The 22,647-nt window shown below is 38.1% G+C and overlaps 3 protein-coding genes across 4 annotated transcripts; 1 reads left to right on the top strand and 2 right to left on the bottom strand.

Annotated features, from left to right (window-relative positions):
• Positions 1-8,294: 8,294 nt before the first annotated feature.
• On the bottom strand, positions 8,295-9,737 carry LOC121760375. The gene is made up of 3 exons (XM_042156056.1): positions 9,309-9,737; positions 8,919-9,197; positions 8,295-8,834 (listed from the first exon to the last, which is right to left on the bottom strand). The coding sequence occupies exons 1-3, from the start codon at positions 9,735-9,737 to the stop codon at positions 8,295-8,297; spliced, it is 1,248 nt and encodes a 415-aa protein (XP_042011990.1).
• Positions 9,738-12,353: 2,616 nt separating this feature from the next.
• On the top strand, positions 12,354-13,870 carry LOC121760374 (pathogenesis-related thaumatin-like protein 3.2). The gene is made up of 3 exons (XM_042156055.1): positions 12,354-12,581; positions 13,440-13,498; positions 13,615-13,870. Exons 1-3 carry the CDS (start codon positions 12,354-12,356, stop codon positions 13,868-13,870), a joined length of 543 nt encoding a protein of 180 aa, XP_042011989.1.
• A 604-nt stretch (positions 13,871-14,474) lies between these two features.
• LOC121760026 (sm-like protein LSM7) lies at positions 14,475-17,601 on the bottom strand. 2 transcript variants are annotated; one of them, XM_042155624.1, is made up of 6 exons: positions 17,457-17,601; positions 17,285-17,344; positions 17,071-17,152; positions 16,070-16,141; positions 15,315-15,384; positions 14,475-14,872 (listed from the first exon to the last, which is right to left on the bottom strand). In XM_042155624.1, the coding sequence occupies exons 2-6, from the start codon at positions 17,285-17,287 to the stop codon at positions 14,764-14,766; spliced, it is 336 nt and encodes a 111-aa protein (XP_042011558.1). In that variant the 5' UTR covers positions 17,288-17,344; positions 17,457-17,601; the 3' UTR covers positions 14,475-14,763. The 2 variants fall into 2 exon arrangements, with proteins under 2 accessions (XP_042011558.1, XP_042011559.1); XM_042155625.1 differs by having other exon boundaries at positions 15,332-15,384.
• Positions 17,602-22,647: the final 5,046 nt, after the last annotated feature.

Genomic DNA, 22,647 nt, shown 5'->3' with positions numbered 1-22,647 from the left:
AGATAGTGATTCATTTTCTTTATTCATGTCAAAATGTGAAGAGTCAAAAACAGAATCGACGCGAGATTCACGAACAAATATGAGACGATATTATTACGAATACAAAACAAACGAAGGTGATTACAACACACTATCACTTAGCTCGCTACTCAATCGGAGAATACAACTCGATTGTGGATCACTCACCTAGCTAGCTCAAGAATCACAAAGTGTATTCACTTCTCTATCTAGTTTCTTGAATCACACGAATATGGAGAAAAAACAAGATGTGAAACTGAAAACTGAAGAAACTTATTGTTGTAACTGAACGAGCTGTTCAAATACAACGGTTGTTAGCCGAGCTTAATCGAGCTCGGTGTTGGAGAAGCTTAATCGAGTTCGGTGTTAGCCGAGCTTAATCGAGCTCGGTGTTAGCCGAGCTTAATCGAGCTCGGCCCTCAATAATGACTTGGGCCGATGGTTGGTCCAGCCACACCAAAACCCAACAAATCTCCACCTTGGCTGCATCCACCATCCGGCCAGCCAAAACTCCACCTTCACCAAAATTCCCTCATCTTCTTGCAGTCAAGTTAACCAAGTCTAAACAATGCTCGAACTTAGCACTTGGTAGGGGTTTAGTCATCATGTCAGCTGCATTTTCAGAGGTGTGGACCTTCTTGACTGCCACCACGCCTTTGCTTATCTCATCTCTTACAAAATGAAGTTTGATGTCGATGTGCTTACTTCTCTCATGGAAAGTCTGGTGCTTGGCCAAGCTAATGGCGCTGTTGCTGTCACACAAGATAGTTACAGCCTCTTGCACCACACCAAAATCCCCCAATATTCCCTTTAGCCATTTAGCTTCTTTAACCGCTTCTGCTAAGGATATATACTCTGCCTCCGTTGTAGAGAGCGCAACCACAGATTGGAGATTAGACTTCCAACTGATTGCTGTACCAAAGAGCTTGAAGATATAGGCAGATTGGGATTTTCTGCTATCAATATTTGCAGCATAGTCTGCATCACAGTAGCCTATGAGCTCATCCTCACCGTCTGCTGTGCAGAACAACAATCCCAAATCTTGCGTGCCCACCAAATACTTCATTATCCACTTCAAGGCTTGCCAATGTGTGCTACCCGGGTCTGCCATGTATCTGCTGGTCAGGCTTATGGCGTGTGACAGATCAGGCCGAGTATACAACATCATGTACATAATACTCCCAACAATACTTGCATAAGGCACCTTAGACATCAACTTCATTTCCTGATCATTAGCTGGTTTCTGACTGACAGAGAGCTTGAAGTGTGGACTTGTTGGAGTTGATACCTTTCTAGAGTCAATCATCTGAAATTTGATTAACATCTTCTTGATGTAGCTATGCTGCATCAACCATAACTTCCTAGCAGCTCTCTCTCTTATGATATCCATGCCAAGAATTCTCTTTGCATTTCCCAAGTCCTTCATTTCAAAAGCTTCCTCCAAATCCTCCTTCACTTGCTTCACATCTGCCTTACTAGGGCCTGCCACAAGCATATCATCCACATAAAGTAACAAGTAAGCAACAGCTTTACCTCCCTTGTACCTTATGTAAACACAGCTATCAAAGGCAGATTTCTTGAAGCCAAGTCTCTCCATCTGCCTGTCAAAAGTCAGGTACCACTGCCGGCTGCTTTGTTTCAGTCCATAGAGGCTTCTCTTCAAACAACAGACCTTATCCTCATCTCCCGGCCTTATGAATCCTTGTGGCTGCTCCATATAGATTGTCTCCTCCAACTCACCATGCAAAAAAGCTGTTTTTACATCAAGTTGTTGCAATTCCCAATCTCTCCGAGCCACAATTGCCAAGAGTATCCTTATTGAGCTGTGTTTCACCACAGGAGAGAAGACCTCGGTGTAATCTATCCCCTCCTCCTGTGTGAAACCCCTTGCAACCAAGCGAGCCTTGTATCTGATACTATCATTCTCAGAGGCCTCCACCTTTTTCTTGTAAATCCATTTGCAAGAGATAGGTCTTTGTTGAATCTGTGATCTGAGAACTAGGATCCAAGTTTTGTTTTTGATGAGAGAGTCTATCTCATCCTTCATAGCCATTTTCCATTTCTCTTTGTCTTTGCTGCCAATAGCTTCCTTATAGGTGCTTGGTTCTGAGATCTCCAACTCCTCTGCAACACACAAGGCATAGTATACAAAATCTGCATCTCTGAACCTTGCTGGTGGTCTGATTTCCCTTCTGGTTCTGTCTCTGGCCAGAGCATATTGCTGAACTTGTGGCTCTGGATCAGAGATATCTGGAGTATTATCAGTAGGCTACTCATTCTCCTCATCTGAGGACATCATTGGCTCTTGGAAATCAGCAGCATCTGAGGCTCTATGTTCTGGTTCAAGTTGATCAAAACTGACCCCAGCAGGTTCTGGAGTTGTCTCTGTCTGCAGAGTAGGCTTGAATGGCATAGTTGACTCATCAAAAATGACATCTCGACTGATGATGACCTTTTGATTTCCTTCTTATGTGCACCAAAGTCTATATGCCTTAGCACCATCTTGGTAGCCAAGGAAAATGCATTTTAGTGCTCTAGGTTCTAGCTTTCCTTGCCTTGTGTGAGCAAAGGTTCTACAACCAAAAATCCTAAGCTTCTCATAACCTCCTAGGCTTCCATACCATCTGCCATCTGGAGTATCAAAACCAATGGCTGAGCATGGACATTTATTGATCAATTTGGCTGCTGTGGAGACAGCTTCTGCCCAGAATTTCTTAGGCACTCCAGATTCAAAAATCATGCATCTTACTCTCTCAAGGAGAGTCCTATTCATTCTCTCCGCGGTTCCATTTTGTTGTGGATTCCCCGGAGCTGTCCTATGCCTCTTCACTCCCCTTTGCACACAGAAGTTATCAAATTCCCTTGATAGGAACTCAAGCCCGTTGTCTGTCCTCAGACACTTCAAGCCATACCCTTTCTCAACTTCAACTGCCTTGTACCATACACTGAACTTGCTGAATGTGTCTGATTTCTCCTTGAGGATCCATACCCAAACCTTCCTGCTGTAGTCATCTACTACACTCAAGAAGTACCTTCCACCACCTATGGAATTAACCGGGCTAGGACCCCATAGATCACTGTGACAATAATCCAGAGGTCTTGTGGAGTTGTGCTTTCCTGAGCCAAAAGGCAATTTCTTTCCTTTTCCCAGCAAACAAGACTCACACATTTTTACACTCTCCCTATCATCACATGCAAAAACGCCCTTCTTGATCAATTCTTTAAGCCCTTTATCACCCACATGGCCTAATCTCTTGTGCCACAACACCAGATTCTGTTCCTCAGCAACATAGGAATCTCCCACAATGACCTCAGCCTCCAGATAATATAATCTATTTATCCTAGAGGCTGACATAACAATAGCACCACCATTCATAATCCTCATACTCCCACCAGAAAATACACAAGAAAATCCTTTCATTTCAAGCACACCAACAGATACAAGGTTCCTCTTAATAGTAGGTATATACCTTACTTCAGTCAGCAATTTAATAGAACCATCATGCACCTTAAAACGAATATTACCAATGCCTTTAACAACACACACCTGGTTGTTGCCGAGCAAGACTGATCCCTGTGCTTCAGTCAGGTTCTCAAACCATTTCTTGTGGCTGCATATGTGGAAAGAGCACCCGGAGTCCACGATCCAAGAGTCTGCAATGGGCTTCTCAGTCACATTCATGACCTGAGCCGGCTCCAAATCTACTGCACAGTCAGCAGTGTTCTGATCAGAGTCGCCATTAGCTTGCTTCTTCTTTAAGGCCCAGCAATTTTTCTTGATGTGCCCAGGTTTCTTGCAATAGTTGCAAGACCTGGACTCCTTCTGATCCCACTCCCTTTGGCCTTTTCCTTTCCATTTTTCAGAACCCTGCCTCTTCCATTTTTCAGGTTTCTTGATATTGGCTTTCACGTTCAAGCTTTCCCCAGCCTGATCACGCAGTCTTGTTGAAGAACTCTGAAAATCCTTCAATTTCAGGGCCGAATACACCTCTTCATAGGTGATCTTGGAGTCTCTTCCAAGGAGTATAGCGTCCTTGAATTGTTCGAAGCTCTTCGGTAATGAATTGAGAAGCATAAGTGCTTTATCTTCATCCTTGATCTGCTCATCGATGTTCTCCAGATCATCCACGCATTTACCAAAATCTTCGAGCTGCTCCAAGATGCTCTTCGCCTCTGATATCTGGAAGGTGAAAAGCTTCTGTTTCAGATGAAGGCGATTTGCAAGAGACTTCGTCATATAGATGGACTCAAGCTTCCTCCACACTGCCGCAGCGGTCTCCTCCTTCGAAACCTCCCTCAGGACTCGATCGCTGAGACTCAGGATCAGAGTGCTATACGCCTTTTGTTGAAGTTCTTGAGCCTTTGGATCGACCTTCTCATCCGCACCATTGGCGGTGTCGGCCTCCCCATTTTTGACGATTTCCCAAAGCCCTTGTTGCATCATCACGGCCTTCATCTTCAATCTCCATAGACCGAAGTCATTCTTGCCCGTAAACTTCTCCAATTCGAATTTCGCCGTAGACATCGCGCCGATTTCTTTCCCACAGACGGCGCCAATTTGAAGAATCAAATACAGAATCGACGCGAACAAATGTGAGACGATATTATTACGAATACAAAACAAACGAAGGTGATTACAACACACTATCACTTAGCTCGCTACTCAATCGGAGAATACAACTCGATTGTGGATCACTCACCTAGCTAGCTCAAGAATCACAAAGTGTATTCACTTCTCTATCTAGTTTCTTGAATCACACGAATATGGAGAAAAAACAGATGTGAAACTGAAAACTGAAGAAACTTATTGTTGTAACTGAACGAGCTGTTCAAATACAACGGTTGTTAGCCGAGCTTAATCGAGCTCGGTGTTGGAGAAGCTTAATCGAGTTCGGTGTTAGCCGAGCTTAATCGAGCTCGGTGTTAGCCGAGCTTAATCGAGCTCGGCCCTCAATAATGACTTGGGCCGATGGTTGGTCCAGCCACACCAAAACCCAACAAAATGCAATGCATATTTCCATCAAATAAAGGCAGATGTCATTATTATTTAGCGGAAATTCTTATAAATATCTTATCTGATAAATGATAAGTTATGTTGAGTGGATATATTGTACGTGTTCACTCCATCAACCATAGAGATGACTTGGTTTAATATCATGCAATAAAGATTGGTTTCTTTATTTTTAAGATTTTCTTACTTTGGTGGTAGGATATGAATTCATGGCGTTGCTACTTATAGATAGACTTTGATTACTCGGATGTCCATTGGGGATTTCCGTCGATTATTAACTATTTCACTTTAGTTCTATATTAATTTTAAGAAATACTAGTACTACTCCTTATTATTAAACAAAATAGAGGGAAATTAGTGAAATGTAAGTTAAACTTTTAAATTGTAATAATTTTATTATAAATTAAAAATAAATTGTAGAATATGAAAGTCCATCAAAAATAATAAAAATGAAACGAAACATTTAACAATGAATAAAAAAAAAAGAAATATGAAAGATTTAATTGCAGACATAGAAGTAAATAAGATACTTATATTATTACTATTATATGGTTTTCATATGTAAACAGTACAACAATTTACTTAGAGATGCCCACCGGTTCCGGTTCCGGCGGTTAACCGGCAAACCGGAACCGTGGCAAATTTCCCGAACCGGAACCGTTACAAATCGGGTCACGGTCCGGTTCAGGTTCAAGTTTTTTCGAACCGGAACCATCACCGAACCGGCGGTTCGGGACGGTTCAGAACTGCCGGTTAACCGGCGGAACCACCGGTTCGGGCACTCAAATCAAGGCAGCAGGGGGATGGGTGGAGGCGGCAACTTTTCAGCGGAAAAACCGGCCGGTTCCGGCGGTTTTTGGGCGGTTAAACCGCCGGTTCAGGGGCTGTCGGAGGCGGCGCGGGACACGAGGCGACATGGCGCAGCTTTTGGCAGACGGTTTGTTGACCGAACCGGCGGTTTTTTTCCCGGAAACTGGCGGTTTTCGCCCGGAAACCGGCGGTTCCGGCGGTTTTCCGCCGAAACCGCCGGTTTTCCGAAATTCAAATATTTTTTTTAATTTCAGATTTCAAATTCAAATTCTTCCATTTACCCCCATTTTTATCTATAAATACCCCCCTCTATCTCTCATTTACATTTAGAAGTTGTCCTCATGTTCCTTCTGATTTGATTTTGATACCCGCTTGCTGTAGATGTATTATGTATATGTATTGTAATTTGTAATGTATCGTTGTCCGTTACAACTCAAACTCAATAAAATTGATATCATTTTCTTCTTATTCGCCGTATTTCTATGTGAATTATACATTGTCTTGTTCCAATTTGTTATATAAATCCAAATTTCAAATTAAAACAAAAAAAAACAAAAAAAAAAAACCGAACCGCGAAACCGCCGGTTCCGAACCGAAACCGCCTAAACCACCGGAAAAACCGGCGGTTCCGAACCGGAACCGGAACCGTGAAATAGCCTCACGGTTCGGTTCCGGTTCCACCTTCGACAAAACCGGAATCGGCGGTTCCGGTTCGGATATCCAACTACCTCGGTCTTTCTAAAATATTCCTCCGTTCTATTATAAGCAAGCCACTTTTCCTTTTGGGATATCCAACTAAAAGTGTGTCATTTCTCTTTTAAGCAAAAAAATCTTACTCCCTCCGTCCGCGAATATAAGTCCCGTTTTTTCCATTTTTGTCTGTCCGGCAATAGGAGTCCCGGTTCTACTTACCATATTTGGACAATTTAATTACCCTCACCCTTCTCAACAAATTACACTATATGCCATTAATTAACACACCCACCCAAAATCTAATTTTTTCCCTCACTCTCTCTCACTCTCACTCTCACTCTCATTCAACCTCATTTTATCTCTCTCTCTCTCGCTCGCTCGGTCGGTCTCTCACCCTCTCTCTATTCCAAAACCCTAGATCTACTCGCCGTCTCCTCCTCCTCACACTCGCCGCCTCCTCATCCTCTTCACTCTAGCCTAAATGGACTATGTACCCTCTGAAACCCTATCCCCCATCAATGGGTTCGATTCGTTCGATTCGATGTCCACTGTGGTTGATGAAACTCCGATGGTGGAATCGAAGGTCGATTCGACCGATTCTAAGCCATCTATGTCCGTTGAAACCCCAGATCTGGAATGTAAGCTCGATTCGGAGCTAGTCGTCACTGATACGCCGGAGACCATGCTCGATTCGGAGCTATACGTCCCTGATACGCCCGATGCTTGGCTCGATTCAGAGCTCATAGTCCCTGATACGCCGGGTTATGGTGTTGATGACTCCACCGTGGTGCCTGAAACACCGCGGGTGAAGAGGCGACGACGGCCTGTTGAGGAAGAGGAGTGGTTCAAGGAGATCCTCTTGATTCTCTTGCCTGGCATGAAAGACCTCCTCTAATGTTGTGAGTTTTTAAGAATCACCCCTATCTAGGGTTTGGAGATTCTCGTTTGGTCTGATTTTGGGGGTTTCTATAGGGTTATTTTGAGTTGTTGCTGTTTAAGCCACCCCCATTTTGGGTTAGGAGGTTTGATCTTGCCCTATGTGCTGAAATTAGGTTTGTTGGTGGAATTTGTGCATTGGGCTGTTCTGTGGCTATTGTATTCTGTTTAAGCCACCCCCAGTTTGGGTTAGGAGGCTGAATCTACTGATATGTGATGGAATTTCGAAAATTAGTCTCTGCTGCTTTTATGATGATGTATGTGTTGGTTATTGTGAGTGAAAAGCCACCCCTTGGTTAGGTTTGGAGGCTTTACTTGCTGAAATATGATGAAATTATTCTGAGTTGCTAATATGATGGTGAATTGTGGCTATACTTGGTGGAATATGCTGTTTGTAGTATCTGTGATGATGGGGTTTGTATGTGTTCAATATGGTTAAGTTAAAAGCCGCCCCTTTAATAGGTTTGGAGGCTTTACTTGCTGCAATATGATGAAATTATTCTGAGTTGCTAATCTGATTGGAATTGTGGCTATACTTGGTGGAATATGCTGTTTGTAGTCTCTGTGATGATGGGGTTTGTATGTGTTCAATATGGTTAAGTTAAAAGCCACCCCTTTAATAGGTTTGGAGGCTTGTGTCCATACCCTATGATGAAATTTTTCTGAAGGTCTTGTATCATCATCCTATGTGCATTACATTAGGTTTGCACTATGTCTATACACCAAAAAAACAAAAACAGCAGACCCTAACCCAAAAATAATAGGGGCTGACCAACACACCAAAAAAATCAGACTACCCTATTCCAAAAACATCACTTTGGCTTACTTAGATGCCAAATGCACTTGACAGGTGGCCTATATCATACACTGACCCATAATTGTTCTCTGGCATTTGTAGCCATTGTAGCACCTCTCTCACAACATCCTCCTCCACCTCAAGCTGATTGGGCAGTCCCACTGTTCTTTGTAGCCTATCTTTGTTGATGTGTGGAACTTTGTATCCATTTCCACCCCTGCACCTGAGGATTTCAGTGAGGCAAGCCTGCAAACTTAGGAATACTCTGTTGAGTGTTTGTGGTGAAAGCTCTGCAAAAGAGCTACACACATTCCCCACAAGTTCATCCACAGTCTTGCATGGTTTCTCATACTGCAGTGACTGAATTGCTCTAAAAAAACCCAAGTCTAAGATGTTAGTGTCAGGGGAATTAGCTGGTTGACAAATCAGTTGGATTCTAAATCCATCTGAATTGGCAACAGCTTGAAACTCTGGATCCATGGCTGTTATGTATGGGGTTGCATTATCTTGCTGAATGTAGATGTCTTTACTTGCCCAAACATGCCGCCTGGCCTTTATTGCAGGTATAATCTGTCATGGAGAACAATATGGTTAGCTAAATGATGATCTTTCATGAGTTGTTAAGATCTGATAGCATGAAAAAGTTGGATATACCTTGTTGATCAGGCAGTCCCTCATCACTTCCTTTGTTACTGAATGGACTGCCTTGGTTTCCATGGTCCCTCTGGGCCTGTTCTTTGATCTCCTCTGTGCTGGCATTACTTCAGTGAAGGGAAATATTCCCACCTTACCATCATATGTTGGCTGCCCATCCATACCAAAATGTGGTCTACTGACAGCACACATAAACATAACTTTGGTTATGAATCTCTTGGATTTGCATGCCCTATATGGCTCATCCTCATCCGGCAAGAGGTAGTATCTGTCTGAGGCCTTGGTCATATAGAACCATTTTTCATCTATATGCACTACATTGTGCATGCTTTGATATGGAACTCTACCTTGAGTAATTTGTGGCTGAAGTTGACTAAGACTTCATCTAACCCTTGCTATCTTATTGACATTGGTGAGTGCAGGTTTGATTGCATTTGTATGTGGCCTTAGTTTACCATGCTTTACCCACTGACCTAATGTGCTCTTGCTAACATTTAATTTGACAGCCATTTTTCTCAGTGAAGCTCTCTCAAGAGTAGATAAGTTTCTAACCTTTTCTTCATCAATTTTTAATTGATCAGCATGATGGTATCCTTTAATCTTTCCTTGCATAATTGCAGGTTCTCCCCTTTGCATCAGCTCCTTGGCTGCCTTCCATACCCTGTACACGATTTTCCTACTAACTTCAAATGCATCTGCTGCTTCCATAACAGCCCCTCTTGCGAGCACTCCATCATGGCTGTGCTTGAGTAGAAACTGCACCATGTTGTTCTTGATGCTGCTATTCAAGTGTTTTGTTGGCCGCTGCCCAATATCCATCCCTATGATGAATTTTTTCTGAGGGATTTACATCAACAAAACTGTTGGGAGCTTTTTTTGGGAGTTTTTCAGATTGAGGTGGTTAGAAGTGGAGTAAATGAGTGTAGGTGAGGTATTAATAGCGGCTTTGAAGTTGTACTTTTAGGAGTTCAAATTTCCCTCATTTTTTTTGTAAAGGGAAATTTGATTTTTAGCTTTCCCTCTTTGTACTTTGAATCAATAGCAGTGACTGAATTGTGTATGGTGAACATATTTCAAGCTAATTTGATGAATTATGATTTGAAGGGTTTTTTTATTATGTTGAGTGTAATTTTAAATTCAGTTTGAAGGGTTTTTTTATTATGTTGATTTAAATTCAGTTTTAAATTGTGACTTTGGGAGCAAAAATCGAATTTTGGAAGCATAAGTAATGCAATTGAATTGAATTGAAGAAGCATATTTAATGCATATATGAAGACAGCAATTTTCAAAATTTTGAGAGCCAAAAAATTAACAAACTTGAAGTGGGTCCCAAATTCCACTATCACACACCATTTATTACACACTCTAACAACTTTCTTAAAACCCGTGCCATGGAGAAATGAGACTTTTAATGCTGGACGGAGGGAGTATCTCTTACTTTATTTTCCCACCTATTTTTATTCTTTTTATTCCTCTACTTTTTACTTTCTCATACTTTAACCCTCTCCACTTTAACTCTTTAAGGACTTGTTTGCTAAAAAGGTGGGATATGAGAAGGTATGTAAAAACAAGATAAGAAATACGAGCTTCGTGTCAAGATATGCAGAGATAAGATTTTTTCTTTGGTGTTTGATAGAAAAGGAATTATCTAAATTTGTATAGCAGTATTAAATAACAATGGCTTAACTTGACAAATTGGTTGGTTACATAAATATGGTTAAGTTATAATTTTGGCAAGATTGAGGCGGGCCATTGTCTTATTTAGGGCTCTGAGTTAACCTTAAATATGATATATCAAACAATTAGAAATGTCCACACATAATTCTCTATCATGGTATTACTATCTTATCAAACACTTCCTAAATATCAATTCCTTAAATCCTGAGTTCAAAAAAAGTGGCTTGCTTATGACGGGACGAAGAGAGTATAAACTTTTGAAACGACACAATTTTAATGCACAATTAGTAAAGTAAGATAAATGAATTAATAAAGTAAGAGAGATGAAGATAAAAATGGATAAAGTAATGAGAGAAAGAGAAAAAATAGTGAAAGTAATATTAGTGGATTCTAAGGTCCACTTTCTAATCTAGTCAGTTTTAAAAGTTTCTATTTTTAAAGGACGTAACAAAATGAAAATAGTTTTTATATTTAATGGATGAAGGTAGGTATTAGTGAAATAAATAACACTTGCAAAAATCATGCGCCCGAATTTGGTGCACATTGCATCTTGTCTTAATTACTCTGTTTCACAAAATTTGTCATATTTTTATCCGCCACGGGTTTTAAAAATATAACGAAAAGTGAGTTGAAACACTAGTATTAGTTTCATAGATAAATGCGAGTGAGAATAAGTTAGTGGAATATGAGGTCCACTACAAAAAATGGTGTACGTGACAAACTTTGTAGGAGAGAAGAAGATGAAAATAAGTGACAAACTTTTATGCAAGAGGGAGTACATTCTAAATGTGATTAATAAATTTTAATTAGAATTGATCAAGCATGATTCGGAACTGATTAATCCTAATTCTAAATGGAGTGGATCTGTGGATGCAAAAAACAATTTTTATCCTGCAATTGGCTTTTCTTTCAGTTCAATTTATTTGATAAGGGAACATTTACCACGAAGGTAGATCGATAGGAAGAAATAATATCTGTTGATCCGCTTTTTACTACGATGAATTGAAAATTTCGATACTTTAATTCGTTGACTTATCTAAATTATAAGAAATGTTACGATGAAATAAAAATACTCAAACGTATATTTGAATATTATTTGTAGGTGGTAACTTGATCCACCCAATGAAGAAAATGGTTAGATTAAATCATTAAAAGGAATGGACATTCGCATTCTGCCAAAGTCAATAGGTAGAAACTAGAAAGCATAGAAAATAGTACTATCACATTATATGAGGATGAAATAAAAGGCATACATACATGAACAAAAAAGCTACTCATCATGATGTGATTTATGGAATTGGAAAGCGATGTATTATTTGGAAATTGAATTGGGTAAATTGTCTCTAATCGACTTATGCCACGTTTAGATAGGAACGACGTTGCTATCATACCCAAAATTGTGCTCTCTACATCGAAGCTACCGATTAATGTCGATAGTAATAGTAGAAACTCCATGCACAATACAAGTTTTACTACAAAGATAGTAAATATAAATATATATATATATATATATAGGGAAGTGATCAAAGTATAACTAATATTAAGTGTATAACTAGAGAACAAATCTTAGCCACACAATAAAGGTAACACATATTATTTATTTTAATAATATAAAATAGACCAAGGGTATTTTTAAAAATTACTTTATTAAATTCATAAGCTGGAATTGAGAAATTCATCCAATTTCACCGGATCTTCTTCCTCCTCTATCTGTGCCACCGCCACCTCCGCCACCGTAGTCTCCGATTTTGGTGGTGCATGCACTGCTCCGAAGATCCGTCCGGAAATTTCTCCTGCGTGACCGGCGACTGCGGATCCGGAAAGGTCGAATGCGCCGACTCCGTCACGGCGGCGATTCCGGTTACTCTGGCTGAGATCGCACTCGACAGCTTCAACGGGATGGACGTCTACGACCTGAGCCTCGTGAAAGGATACAACTTGCCGATCCTGGTGGCGCCACCACAAATTGCAGCAAGGCGGAGTGCGGTCACTATGCTGATAAATTTATACGAATTAATTATTGGAACTAGGAGTAATCGCACCAAACTGTTGTTATCGTAATTTATAAGAAAATTCGACTTTACTTAGAAGACCAATAAATTTTATTTATAATAATTAATACAGTTCTTTGAAATACATGAATTTTATAATTTTAAGCTTCTGGTACTCCGTAGCTCCTTTTTTATTGAATTAGCTGATTTAAATTATTTGTTGGTTATATTCAAAATTCAATATTCTGGATGTGCATGGGTGATAGGAAAAATAGGAAGCACATCCATTGCTAAATTAAAACTAGTGTCAGCAGCCAGCAGGTGCAGTTATTGAAGATCCACATACCATAAAAGTGGATGAACCTACGATCTTTGTATTAACAAATAACATGATTTTATTTGACTGTTGTTAACAAAACATATCACTATTAGCATGATTTTACTTCACTATTATTAACAAGACACATCACTATTAGCATGATTTTACTTCACTGTTGTTAACAAGACACATCACTATTAGCATGATTTTACTTCACTGTTGTTAACAAAACACATCACTATTAGCATGTTTTTACTTCACTGTTGTTAACAAATACCTATAAAATTAGGAAAAAACGAGATGTTTTTTACATTAGATCTATCTTAATACATTTTGCACTTAGTGAGAAAGATATACAAGTACAAAAAACTGTGTACACTTTCCATATCAATTACAACAATTTAGTACAGTAGTTCTATATTAAAGCACATGACAGACAAGAAAAACATATGCTTGAGAATTCCACTACCACAGCATGAGCATAGGCTTTTAACATGTGAAGTAATTCTTGAGATCTCGATGACCGTTCATTAGAGTAAGGACACGCAGCAAGAACATACTAGTCTAAATATTCACAACAACTTCTGCAATCAGTATGTTCCGAAGAAAGATATGTGGAATATCATATTAATCAGATATGATATTCCTCCTCAAAACAATTTTAAATATTGCAAGAAAATGTTTGTGCGCGGCTTCCATGGTTTCGCAGAGATGATGTAGAGAGAGAAAATGCTTGCAACGCCTGCTCCGACGTCTCCTCCTCGCACCGCAACTCCTGCAGCACCATGGAGGTCGGCAGCGTCGGGAGAGTCTCGTTTTTAATCGAGAACGACCAGACCGATCAGCCTCCCAAGCATGCGCGAGAGGAGAGATCGGAGCAGGTCATATTCCTGCTGCGGAGCGCCAGCAGCTGCGTCGAGGTGAAGAAGACCAACGGATTTTGGATTGAATTTGCAATGACGTAACCTAATTTTGGCTGTCAATGACCATTATACCCCCGCTTTGTTATTGTGAACCGCTTTGTTATTGTGGAGTAAATTTGTGAGAGAGGAAACTAATTTCTCCTTTAAATTCTAAAATTACATGTATTAATACTAGCCCTTGTTTTTCTTAATCTTGTGGCTGTGATTTGTTTTCTAATTATGTAGTTAGTAGGCACTTGCCCTATATCACTACTCTCTATATATATAAAGTAGTCAAAGTGATGTTTGCAGATGATAAAATCCACATTATTTATAGTGTAATGTATAATGAAGAAAATTTCAAAAATAAGAATGTACTACTACTAGTTTTATACCAAAATAGCTACACAATTCTTTTCTAGAGATTAATTTTATGAGATGAACCTAGAATTGGTCATAGCATTGAATTTTCCCTCAGCAAGCAGCATGTTAGTACACCTATAGCAAATGTTTGCTTTTCCAAAATCACTTCAATAATTCGGGGCTGTGAAAACATACATACACATGATTTCACCTAAATTACATAGATTTAACAAAGATGATAAATAAAATATTTCCAACATCCAAAAAAAAGGCAAGCATACAAAGGGCAAAAAAACCAAAGAAGTTTGGACAAATAGTTTCCGGTTTACCAATGTCTATTGCGAATGTATAACAGATCATAGAATCAAGATAAGGGTCAGTGCAGCAGAACTACTAGTGTTCACTGTGAAATATCCAAATATTGTCTAAATCTGACAAAGATTAACACATTTAAGTATATTTCTCATCACTGCCATGGCACAACTATTAAATCTGACAAAGGTTAACTTATGATAGAAGAGAAGTAGGGGAAACATATTCCAGAAGTTGCAAAGTAAAGCCCATTTCTTGAAGTCTCCTATAAATGTAGGATCTCACGTAGGGATGCAGCATCTATGCCCCATCAGGCTGAACGAATGGATTGGAAATCTCATCTGTTCCATCTGTTGGAGAAACGAGCATAACAGCAGTTCCTCGGCAAACCTGAAGTTGAAGAAACCGAACATTACATGTACAGGAACAGGTAATAGCTATTTTGCATTCTCTAAGCCTTCTGCTAGTTATTAAATAAACATGCAGTGATGTTTGTGTTAATGCGATCTCAAAAATGAATCTCAATTGGAAATGCAAAAAAGTATAACAGCAGGGATCTTGTAACCGAAAAAAAACAGTACAAGGACTTAGCAAAACATACATTAAAAATTTTAAAGTATAGGGACCTAAAAGTTGTTTTGGCTATAATTCTTTTGAAAAAAGAAAATCAAACTTCCATGAGGATGCAAGCATCTTCTGAATCTCTGATATGTATGGAGGATTTTCCGCTAATGTAAAACTTCTAGCTGTATCAAACTGTAATTGAAGGTTAATGTGAATCTGCAGTGCAGTGGGACATAGAAGTATAGAACACAATAAAAATTATCCATGCACATTGATGAGACATACTATTAAGCCAATGCGGCGGGTCTGATCAGTTGTCTTTAGGGGATCTTCTGGATCTGCAGAGAGTGAATAAATGTGTATGTGAATAATTGATAGTTTTTATGCAGCAATGACTCCTACTAGTATAGGAAAATAAAATCCATAGCACTTAATATCTTCCCCATGGGAAGGACAATGTTTGTCATGTAGGAATAGTTTATGTGATAGCATCACAGATGAGTTTCATCATGTGACTTCACTGATTCAAAGATCCATAAGGTCCTTGCATATCATGATTATCATCAAATTATTAGCACAGAATATAGTAATACATGAAATCAATAGGCATTGCTACTAAGTGCCTAGAGGGACAAATATGGCTATGTGGAGTATAAAAGACCCATGGTTGGGGAGTTAATTATCAATAACATCAAGCCAAAAATAAAGATTATATCAGCAATAAGTTGGATGTTTAAGGTAAATACGGTAGCAGCTTCTAAATATGACCAATTCATGTAACATGGTGTATACTTAGATTCCACTCCTCAGCAATTATGAGCAGCTATCTTTTTACATTTAGATACCATGATTTTGGGAGGAAGTATATGGGTAAATATCACAAGTCATATGCATAGAGGTCTGGATGACCTTGGTTCTCATCATATGTCAGCAAAACTGGTCATACCAATGATGCACACAAGATAAATATGCAGAATCATGCCATGTATGTTTGCAGAAACTGCCAACAAATAATGAACTTACCTCTAAGAAATTCTACTGCTTCATCCAAAACAAGATTGAGCAACTGGTCATAGCCTTTTAAAGTTCCAGTCACTGAAAGGAATAGCTGGAGTTAAGCTTATACGGAATATAGCATCTAGCTTTGCCAAAAGAAATCAATGAAAGTGAGAAAAACATTATCTTTCAAATTCATGAGGTTCTACTACTGAGCATAAAAAAATAGTTGGATGTGAAACACAAGCTGCAGAAGTTGTATAATTGACTGACATATTTCACTGAACCGAAGTATGACCTACCAAATACTTAGAAATCAAATTATGCTGCAAGTGCCATGTAAGATGTTTTGGACTTAGGAATTTCAGCTTTATTTCTACAGATTAGTCAAAAAGCAGAAACAATTGCTTCCCGCACGATGACAAAAGCTAAAATCAATGAAGGCAAATTCATAGAGATACATATCCATAAACACTAGCCAACTCCAGGAAATAATTGAACCTCGTAAGGAATCAAGGAAAAGTCTCAGATCTACAATATGCCCAACTAGAAAAACAGGAAACTACTTATCAAGTCACTAAAACATAGTCAGTGACTCAGTCTTACAATTATTGTCACTAATTAAGTAAACATATGTCGACAAGGGCGGTGAAAAGCCTCTGAAATCCCAAACCAAAGGAAGTTGGCGGTAGAATAAGAGAGTAAGAGAAATAACAATGAACTGTCTTCATAGTGAAAATGACAGGAAGCTATTATTAGTAAGTTCAAGCACCTTTAAAAAACACACAAAATGAATGATCACAACCAATTAGTCTTAAACCAATAATGAACTTGAACAGAGTAAGCCAACATTACTGCCCACATATTGAGTGCAAACAACACTACTACCGTTCATCTGATCCAGTTAAGTGGAAGATCTAAATCACTACTTTACACTTCAATTATTTTTATCCTTTTTCCTAACAACATCACGTTACACACAAAGTGGGATTACAAAAATTATAATCCAGAAAACAGAAACCACATACCCAGCCTTCCACCAGTTAGTTTGACTTGAACACCCTTGTCAACGAATTTCGCTAAGTCCAGAACAGTTTCTTTTCTGCCAGACTGAAACGAAGAAAACACTGAGTGATACAAATAAACAAATTTTTTAGAAGACCACAATAACCGAACTTTTTGCAACTGATGGCCATCAATCAATTAAGTTTGCGCTTAAACACAATAAATTGCATCACATACCATTTTGAGCTTCGATCGACTGCGTTTGTAGCTGAATGAATTGCAGACTGCAGTTCAGTTCTGCGAATAGATTGAAGTAAAATTATCGGAATAAAATCAGGAAAATTGTGACAATCGTAGAGAAAATGTAACATTATTGCCTGGATATGATGACGGGTGAAGGAGGACTTACGATTTTGAAATGGAATTCAATTTGGGAAACTGAGAACTATGCCCTAGTTTCGTCTTCCCGCCTTCGGATATACTTACTTCCGCAGTTCCCCTGCTCTCGTTTATTTAGGTTGCGTAGAATCTGACTTACATAAATAAATATTTTCTATAAATATATGGAATTTTAACATGTCCTACGTATAAATAAATAAATAAATAAATAATACTCTCTCTGTACCTATGTAGCTAGAGATGTCAAACGGGCTGAGCCGACCCGGCACAGGCCCGGCCGACTAGGCACAGGCCAGGACCACCAATGAAATGGCGCGGGCTTAGGCTGAGCTTAGTAGATTAAGGGCGTGTTCGGTTCGTCCTAAATAAGTTGGGCAAATATAAATATGGGAAGATTTATTTGTTGTGGGTCCCACATAATTGATATAAAATGTGTTGTTTTTTTAAAAAAACTCCTATATGAAGGAGAAAATTACAAATAAACTCTTATAGAAATGAGGAAATTACAACTGACGTCAAGAGGGCTCGAACTCGTCACCTTATACAATAATGTCTAAGCTTGCACCCCCGAAATGAGTGTCATCGATGCTATCACCATTAATATTTCACCTAATTTTCCAACTATACCCCCATAAAATTTGTCAAATATCATCGTTTACTCTTCTTCATTTTTGTGGGACTTTTTGAACAGAGAGAGACCGACAAAAAAAGGAATGTGGGTGTGGTGGGCTTGATCCTTCTTAAGGCGTTTATGGCAATGAGCGGCCATCCAAATGACGCCTAACGCCCACTTCTTTGACGGCAGCATCTGAGAGTAAAACATCTATCGATTCTTTCTCTCTCAGCTCAACTCTACGCCCCTGCCACTCAACACCTCGCACCCCGCTGCCGCCTCAATCCGACGGCGCTACCGGCGAGCTCAAGACTCTGGCCAAAGCTCGGAGTCGACAAACCTATCAGCAGCAAACACATCCACCAATAGCAGAGAGAGAGAGAGAGAGAGAGGGAGAGAGAACGCAACTAGGATGTTTTTTTTATACAAATGGGCCAATAATGACATCTTCTTTAATCAGTAAAAGATCATTCTTGTTATTTGCACAGCCCAATCGGGGAACACAGACAAGCTCAAGTTTGGACAAACAATGCTCAAAATCTGTCATTGGAGTCTTGTAATTGATTTAAAAGGATAAAAATCATAGATGGTATATACATTTCCATGATGAACGGACTTTTTCATTCATCAAAACTAGTGACTAGTCTTTCTGGCCTATGCACGAATGGAGATTTCGCTGCCTCCTCCTCTGTGAGACTGAGGGACATCTTAGTGGCAATGATGGCAGTGACTCTGAATCCGACTAGGAATGTCCAGCAGCGGTTCCATTCTCTCTTGAAGAACACTGGCCTCGGATCAAATTTCCTCATGGTAAGAGTCTAGAGAGAAAAAGAAATGCTCCTCAAAGATGAAAATGATTTTCATTTTGGGGATTTAGGGGTGATTCCATTCAGAGATGGCATTAATTTATCTCTTGAAAATGATTCTCCGTCGAAAACGTCTCTATGTAGACACCCGTAACAAGGCTCCTGCTCATGCTCAGAGCTCGTGACTTCGTCAATAGCCGGATCCGGTACACTAGCGAGGCGCTGAAGCACGCCGGAGATATCGCTAGAGCGCGCCGTTGAACTAGAACGGTGCTTCACACTCCACACCAGATCTGAAGTTTTTGGACTTGAGAGAAAAAGTGTGTTGGAAGTGTGTACCTACAAAATGACAGTAAATTGGGGATGGGGGAAATGAAAAAGTCACGGGGCAAATTGGTAATTTTGCATGCAATTTTGCTGCCACCGTATCGGACCAGATTTACAAAATCAAGTAAGTTGCAATAATTATTTATGCCAAAAGTCAAAAGGAATAGTGTGGGCCTTTGGTCATATCGAGGGCCATGCATAAATATATATGGAACACCAAACTGCCATTATTGCCCAGTTTTCTCCTCAAATATGTCCCTTTAGCAAACATCGAACGAGCCCTAAACATGCTCCAATTGGGCCCTTTTACAAACCCAGGACCGGCCCGGGCCTAAGCCCACTCAAAGCTCAGCACAAGCCCAACAATATCTCAATTTTATACTAAATATTATTAGTTCTTTAAATATATTTATTTTTTGCATATTATGTATAAAGATGCTTTGATTTTATTTATTATTAGATGAATTAAGTTAACCAATCTAAATCAAAATTTATATTATTATCAAATTTGATTTTCATGTTGAGATTAGTTGTTAACTACTTTTCTCTTTTGAAAATAGTATATCTTAGAATTAATTACTTTGATTTGCATTATTTGCATTATTGTAGAGATTAGTTCTTAATGATCTATCTCTATCAAAAATAGCTCGATAAATAAAGTGATTGATTAGTTATTTATGTGTATATAATATGTATACATATGTATTATGCCTTTTATTGTCTTATGTGTACATGCATATGGACATGAGTAAGAAGATTCGATATTATTTCTAGATATTCATATCTTTTCAATTAATTTATCACTCCCTCCGTCCTACAATAAGAGTCTTATTTTACCATTTTAATTCGTTCCACAATAATAGTTCTATTTCACTTTTATCATAAATGGTAAGTAGGTCTCACATTCCATCTACTTATTCCGCTCACATTTTATTATAAAACTAATATATACAAGTGGGACACATATTCCACTAACTTATTTAACCCGCATTTCTTAAAACCTGTGCCATAACTAAATAGGACTCTTACTGCGGGATGAAGAGAATATTAGATTGCATGTTATTTTATATTTGTATATAGATATTTATAGATTTTATTAATAATATTATGCAAAATTAATCAATTAATTCAATTATTTAACCAAAATCAAAACTCATACTCCCTCCGTCCGGCATTAAGAGTCCCGGTTGAGTTGGGTGCGGGTTTTAAGAAATGTTTGAGTGTGTAATAATTGGAGTGTGTAATAATTGGAGTGTGTGATAATGTAATGTGTGACCCATTTGTATTATTCTTTGGATGTGTTTTTACTTGAGCTTTTTAGTGTTTTATTTTATAATATTTTTATTTCACTTTTTGTGGAAATGTCAAACTGGGACTCCTAATACCGGACAGATGAAAATAGTCAATCGGGACTCCTAATGCCGGACGGAGGGAGTAACAAATTTGTTTCCAATTACATTTGATTTTTATAGTAGATATTAATCCTTAATTGATTTGCATAATTATAGATAGTTAAATTGATTTATTTCTATTTAATATAGTTCCATAATTATAGTAGTATATCATAACTTCTAATTTTGTGGGAACCGTGGGATTATATAATCTGGGAAGGGTAAAACTGATTTATACATAATGCGTGTATGGGAACCGTGGGATTATATAATCTGGGAAGGGTAAAACTGATTTATACATAATGCGTGTAATTTGTTTGTTAGTAGTTCCTTAATTATAGTACTTCATACCAGGGTCCTCTTATAATGTTTATAAAACCATAACCCAAAACTAAGTCTTACACCCTTAGATTTTGAAATGAGTTGATGAGATTAAAGCTTACAAATTTCAATAAATAGTAGACAAAATATCAACAAAAGAGTAATATCGTCATTATGTTATCATATTATAATTTTCGTGGTTTTTTTATATATCAACATAGTGTATTACAAATATCAACAATATGACATGAGTATATCAACACGATTACAAGAAAATATCAACACAATTTTATTGATATTTTACATACACTATATTGAGATTTTACATACACTATATTGCGATTTCTTTTTGCATTTGTTGATCAAATCTGCTTATCAACACGTACGAAAATTGAAATATAAATCATCAAATTTCATCACCCGAACATCATCGGAACATATTCAATTGATATCTCGTTGGAATCCTTATAAAATTATCTTTAATTTGATATATATTTTGCGAAAAAATAATTTAAATCGAGAGAGTTACGTTAATTTAAAGTTTTGCCATGATTTTAATAAGATATTATTGACATTAATACTTTTTAATTTTATTTAATAATTATTTAAATTTAAATATAATCCACCTGGTAATATATCAACCACTAGATCTCCTAATCTAATGGTTAAAAATTGGTCTTAATTTTAGATTATTAATTAATTAGCAATTGATCACGTACTCTTCATACCGTATCATAGTTCTATAATTGTTTTTTTTTCATAGTTCCATAATTGATTATGCATGCAATATGTGTAGTATAATTCTATTTAGCCTTTCCATTATTTAGCAAACTTGGCCTGGCCAGGCCCAGCCCGACCCATCCCACTTACCATTTGGGCCCGAGCTCGGGCTGGGCACATTATATATATACCAAAACCCAAGCCAGGCCTGGACCACTCCAGACATGGGCCTGGCCCTGTGGCTGACTGGGCCTAAATGTCACCGGGCCTCATCGGGCCCGGCCCACTTGACACATTTATATGTAGCTGAGTCGGATTCCTTTTTGGGCTATCGTTTCCTTTGTTGGCAAAAGCAATAACATGTCTTCTCTCTTACTTTATAATCTTTCTCTATATTTCTACATTTTTACTTTCTACTTTATTCTCCTTTACTTAATTTAATTAAAACATTTTTTCTTAAATCTCGTGCCGAAAATAAACTACTCTACTACAGAGGGACGGATGGAGTACTACCTCCGGCGACAAAATATAGACTAATTTTATCACTTTGGGCCGTTCACTAAATATTAGACTAACACTAAATATTGAAAGTTTTAAACAAATAATCATTCTAAATGTGGACCATACAAATATACAATCCACTAACACTACTTCCATCTCATCATCCCTCTCCCTCTCTTATTTTATTAATTACGCATTAAAACTCGTATTACTTACAACTTTGTCTATAATAAATTAAAACTTACGAAGCAATCAAAATACCCTTAATTTAATATTTTTAGACTTTTCAAAATCTATTCATTTATACATATATAAAAAGAAAATTTTGAAAAAAATATTAAAAATATCATTCAAATATGCATGTTTTTTGCTAATATGCATGATTAAAAATACCATTATAATTGTTGATTATAAACAAGAAATAAAAATAAAATGCAATGGAACCAGTAAACTGCGTAATCATCATTTTGTGAAGTAGCTTTCTTCCGAACCGTGAATTCGTGAATGAAATATGCATGATTT

This window comes from Salvia splendens, chromosome 13 (genome assembly GCF_004379255.2).
Source record: "Salvia splendens isolate huo1 chromosome 13, SspV2, whole genome shotgun sequence".
Classification (NCBI taxonomy): Eukaryota; Viridiplantae; Streptophyta; class Magnoliopsida; order Lamiales; family Lamiaceae; genus Salvia; species Salvia splendens.
The sequence above is the reverse complement of the archived record's forward strand: the minus strand, read 5'-3'. Positions and strand labels throughout refer to the sequence as shown.